Raw genomic sequence first — 6,000 nt, 5'->3', positions numbered from 1 at the left:
CTTTTATTAACGATTCTGACATCGGACTCTGGACTTCTTTTGAACTGAGTTATACTGTTGTTTGTTTGTTTTTTTATCTATGATTGGCTAGATGTATAGATCTCACACTGAACACCCACATTTTCACGCCCGTCACAAGTCGGGTGCCTCTGTCCTTTGTACAATTGTCTTATTTTATATATTTCGGAGTTTGGTATGACGTCCGTTACTACTGAACTTGTACACATTTTGTTTACGGGTAGGCCGAACACAATTCCGGGTGCGGGATTTTCTCGCTGTTTTGAAGACATATACATTGGTGTCCTTCGGCTGTTTTCTGCTGTTTGATCGGGTTGTTTTTGTTTCTTTAACACATTACACATTTCCCTTCTTAATTTTATTGTTTCGTTCTGGTCAGGTGGCATAATTTTCCACAAAGTTTTAACTGACCCGAACATGACCAACAAGGAGGCAATTCTTGATAACAACAGGTAATGTAATTTGAACATTTTCGCTGCAGAAAGTACAAAAGACCAACCCCGCCTTTGAACTTAAGAGTGATGCAAGCAATCAAAAAAGACACAACCAACAAATAACATGTTTGAATTCTAAATAAAAATGCAAATGTGTATGCATGTGATCGCATATGTACCCGCATCTAATTCGAATAGTTCATAAATAAAGGAATTCAAATTTAGGCTCGTTAACCAAATTTTTTCGATTCAAGTTTTATTTTGCGGTTTTGTCGGTTTTTGATGTACAAACAAAGATTTTGGATAAACCATTTTACGCTATGAAACAGTATATCAAATTTCCAATGGTTTTATTGCACTTTACAAATAAAAACACTTCTTTCATAGATAAAACTTTACTATTATTTTTTTTACAAAATAACTTAACAAAAACTAAACATGTATAAAATACAATGATAATGAAGGAATGCACTATGTAAAATGACAATGAAAAAACAAAACAACATAAATATACATGTATACAAGGCAAAAATTCTAAATGATGATCACAATAACAATTTAAAGATGATTTTCCCATTAATGTCAAGCACATGGTGTTGATATAATTGTAATAGTATTGCCACATTCAAGAAGAGTTATAATTCTGTCAATTTTATACGTTTTCAAATCCCGATTGAAAATATGCACTATTATGATCACACATTTTCTAACAAACACCATAAAATCTTTTTTTTTTCCAATTTGATCATCAACAAAGATGTTATTTTTATTAGTTATGTAAGCTAACACTTGGGATATAGTTTTTGTTAAACCCCATATAAATAATGACGCCCTTGAAACCTGAAAAGTTTGCCAAAAAATTCTGTTTACAGCAACAATAAATAACAATTGTTTCGAGTAGCTCTATTCTACAGGGATTGTGCAATATATGTTACAACATATATAATCATCTAAATCAGAGGGAAAAAACTGTCTATGAAGAACTGTGGCAACCTTAAAATCTCTCCTCTTAAAATCATATTTTACAAAATGTATTCTAATTTAAGTAGAATCAATTTATTATTACAGTCCAATACTCTATCTTATTATGTAATATATCATCTTCTCTTCCAAGAAATCGAGAATCCTCAAATTAACTTCAGATCTTTAAATACACAAATAAATCGGATTCGTCTATGCTGAAGGGTGATAAGTAAACACTCAAAATTAAGAAAGCATGCATTTCTCCGTTTCCTTCCTCATTTCTATGACCATGGTTTGCACAGTTGCGGGATTAGTTTAATTACTTTTTTTCTATTCAAATGCGACATACCGATTTTATTATATTCGTAGAGTTTGTCTCGCATACTTATCTTATTGCCGACCTTATCATATTATATATATACTAGTACTCGCATACTAATCATATATACGTTGATTGTAAAAAAACAACTTTTTATTTCCCCCTCCTCCCTATCATACAAGTACTCCTTGACTGCCTTGACCTTTACTTTTTTTCTCATTGGTTAAATTCCTGCCTCTCTTATAGCATTGCTGAATATAAAACTTGATGTCTATAAAAAAAAAATACCGAGGTAGATACAGTAGTTTAGCTCGCATCTTTGAAAATAATATCCAGAGAAATTATCCGAGTCTTAACCTACTTCCTCGACACTTGTGTACTGAAGCTTAAAAGTAAACAAATGTAAAATTACTTTTCAATAAAATCGGTCTGAATTGTTTATATTTTAAGGTAAACTACATTATCCTCATAAAAATTCAATACATCTTCGTTTTTCATCTTTGTTACCAAGCAGAAAGGACAATGTGATACTTCTTTTTTCTTCAAATGAACATCATTCCTGTTCAAGTACACAGCATAGATTTTTCTGGCATTCCACAGGGTCCGGTATTCGGACCCATTCCCAATGACAAAACCCCTATTTTTTTACCAACGTTGGGACAACAATATCTAAACGATCTTAAAATTAATTTTCATCCTTTGATCTCAGTGATTTAACATTAATCATAAGAACATTAGATAAAGGTGACGGGCAATATTAACCAAGAATTAAACAAGGGGAGACAATCCAGTCAAATACCACGGTTTTCCACCATCTACTATTGCAACGTACTGTAAAGTTGAGAAATCGAATTGAAATGAGATTACTGAATTCGTTTGTATTACTCCAAACAACTATATATAACTTAGTAAATATAATCAGAAATTGCATCATTATAGGTTTAAGTCGAAACGTTATTCGATGTTGAAAAGAACATATGTGCATGCATTTGCTGCAAGTTTATTACATATTTGACAAATCATGAGGTATCACTGTTCAAACAGTCTATTTACTATCCATCGAAAGTCGCACGTGAAATGTATCGATTTATACAATTTTCAATTTGCCTTACACGTTCACGTGTGTTCAGTGAATCCATTGAAAGGTCTATTGTCCTTAGCTGATACTACGGTTACCTAAAACAGTACCCTGATTCGGCAGGCAACGTTGATAACAGTCTATATAAATGATACAATTACTGCATAATGAATAATCGCCAGATTTTCATTTGAATTACCAGTCCTATATTTTATTTACAGGTATGTCTATCAAACAATGTTTCACAAGTTTTACAGTCAACATAACAACACCAAATAAATCTACATTGACATCTATCTGTTAGTCTCACAACCTGAGTATTATATCCTCGACCACAACACAACAAATCACAACTTTCAGGTCCTGAGCCTGTTCTATTACAAAGGCGACCCTCAGTACCTAAAATACCTTTTATAGGATTCGGCGTACAAAAGTTAGGAGATTTATGGACAAACACCATATCGTCTTTTGATAATCTTTTCTTACGTCCGGTTCGGGCTTGTCTATGACGTTTTGGTGTTTTGGGTCTAAGCTTTCTTTTCGATCTACCAGCTATTCTTACTGAAATTTCGTATTTTTCTTTCAGTTTCGCTCCAACAGTGCTAAATTTTGGTAAACTCTTCCAACATGTTTGAATTTCACATGATCCTGAAACACCATGGCAACGACATCGAAGCCTCATCATATCTCTCACAGTCTGAAAATGAAACCAACAACATTACAATAATGCAAATGTGTGACATATAAAAAAAACCTGGGTGTTTACTAAACATCTTAAAAATAGTATTAAACACTTGTTTGATGAGTTAACTTGTACCCTTTAAAAGGGAGTTCCTTTAAATCATTTCGTTATAATATGTGTGTTGTGCATTTATTACACGACCCAGTATACGTTAGCGAGATTTTGTTGGCTGTGTAACTATTAACTTATTAACAAGAAAAATGGAGATTAGCACTGCTTAAAAAATTACAATTTTAAACCGTATCTTTGGAATATAACCACAATTTATATTTCGACTTTAAATTCGTTTCAGGATAAATATAGGACCGTTTTTTAATCCTCTTACCCTAAACAAAATTTCCATAAAATATAATTCGGTCTTTCAATCACATTCCTGCATTTAAATAGCTCAAAAACTATTCAACCTCTTTGCATTAATATCATCAATGTAAACGAAATTGGTTACTGGCGCGGATAAATACGAAAAGAGAGATTCGGACGTCCTAGTGCTAACTACGACAACCTTATGCTTGATGTATTTATTTTACACATCATAATAGTATACTTAAACTAAATTTTGAAATAAATTTCCTCACATGATGCGAGTTCCTACAGAGATGAGATCGTCAGATTGAAAGAAATAAAGTAGTCTTATTCACATCAGTGATTTTAAAATGTGATTTTTGTGTTGATTTCCATGTACGCAAGATTGGAAAAGTGATATTTGTAAAAAAGAATTGTTTGCTTAAGTGAAAAAATACAATTTATGAAAAGGAAGATAAGACAAAATTCATACTGAGATGAAGTAGCCGAACTATCAAAAACTAAAATCCACCCAAACGTGGCATTTGTTATATGAATTTTACTTGGATTTAAAAGGGGATATATTGGAGTGCCTTTTGTCAACGGGTATAAATTGAACTCCCAAAGGTCACTTTCATTTGGAAATGGGATACATGTGAGGATCTTATTCATGGAGGTCCTCTTGTCAATCTTTGAAAAGGGGTATATTAACGAACGCTTAACATGTATATGTATATGGTCGTCCTGAACATGCATGAAATATTTGCTACTGAAAGTTAAGCAACAATCAATCATGTATGCATCTTAAAAAAAATATATAACAACATTCCCATAAATTAACTTTTTACAAATAAAAACTGACTGTATCATATCATAAATAATATTTTGCATGACATCTCTTCAAACATTTATTTTGTTTATACATGTATACTGCATCATAAACCAAATTTGACACGCGACAGAACTTGATAAAGAGCCCGTTTCGAAAGCGTTAATAAAAACATTGGAGAGAATTACTAAAATGCACCTCAATAGAACCGTGAACAAATAACTCTATAAATGAAACATTTTGCTGGAGGCAGTAGAACGTAAGAACGTGCATTTTACAACTTGATTCATGCCATCATGTTCAAATTGTAATATTTTAACTTGGAAAACTCTTCTAGCAAATCATTTTATCAACCTTTAATGGATAAAAATGTACCCAGAATTGAATTTGTTTAGAAAATAAATACTGTAAAACGAACTTAGAAATAAGCGATAAAAACACCTACCCCTCAATTTCTGATGTTTAATTAAATTATAGTCTATTATAACTACAGTTATAAAACGTAGAATTATTCATCAACATCAGGATGTGGGTATCTGTCTATTTTAACTTGAAAGGGCGCTTAATATTTATTAATATCAGTGTATAATTATGTTTACTTGGGTAGCTGTCAATACATCTCTGCACGAACGCCTTTCTGTCTTTAAAAGCTAAATAATGTAATATTTCTATAGATAAACAGTTGGAGACTCAAACTACGATCAGATTTACCGACCCAGTAAAATCTCCATATATACAGATTCAGTTCTGACTTTATTAAATATAACCACTTATATTGGTATTTAATGGGTTGGAAACTTAATGGGGATGTGATGAAAATTTACATGACATTGTTCACACTGCATTATAAAAAGAAAACATATTTTTGAATTTAAAACATTAATATCTGTCAACAATTTTGTAAAGATCGTATAAATGCTGACAATCTAATGTCGGGAAGTCGTGTTTTGTTATTAAATTTCATTCAAAAATTGTCATTACAATTTTAAGTAAAAGTTTTTATAAAATTCAAACTGGAATAGAAAGTCTTCTGATCTATATACGATAACATTACAAAGTTAATTGACATATTCAAAACATACATAAATGAATGAATTTTAAAAAGAACAGATGTAAAATGACTTCTCCATGCATTATTTTTTTCTCTTAATATTTTTTTGTTCTCAATTTACTAAGTAAATGTTCTTTATCCGGAGATGATATGCGGGTTTTGACGCATATATTAAAGCAAACAAAAAAATCCCTTTTATTTTTACCTACATGTAAACCTCTTTACCCTATTTTATACCAAAAACGAATTGTAAAAATAAGACGGCCAATATTCATTTTCACTTG

At 31.4% G+C, this 6,000-nt stretch overlaps 1 protein-coding gene across 1 annotated transcript in view; it reads right to left on the bottom strand.

Annotated features, from left to right (window-relative positions):
• Nucleotides 1-831: 831 nt before the first annotated feature.
• The window catches only part of LOC139526687 (protein Wnt-16-like), a 31,060-nt gene continuing 25,891 nt past the window's right edge, over nucleotides 832-6,000 (bottom strand). Inside the window, exon 4 of the mRNA XM_071321849.1 lies at nucleotides 832-3,509. Coding sequence (XP_071177950.1) covers nucleotides 3,024-3,509 — 486 coding nt within the window. The 3' untranslated portion in view covers nucleotides 832-3,023. The remainder of the gene's footprint in view (nucleotides 3,510-6,000) is intronic.

This window comes from Mytilus edulis, chromosome 1 (genome assembly GCF_963676685.1).
Source record: "Mytilus edulis chromosome 1, xbMytEdul2.2, whole genome shotgun sequence".
In the NCBI taxonomy this organism is placed as follows: domain Eukaryota; kingdom Metazoa; phylum Mollusca; class Bivalvia; order Mytilida; family Mytilidae; genus Mytilus; species Mytilus edulis.
The sequence above is the reverse complement of the archived record's forward strand: the minus strand, read 5'-3'. Positions and strand labels throughout refer to the sequence as shown.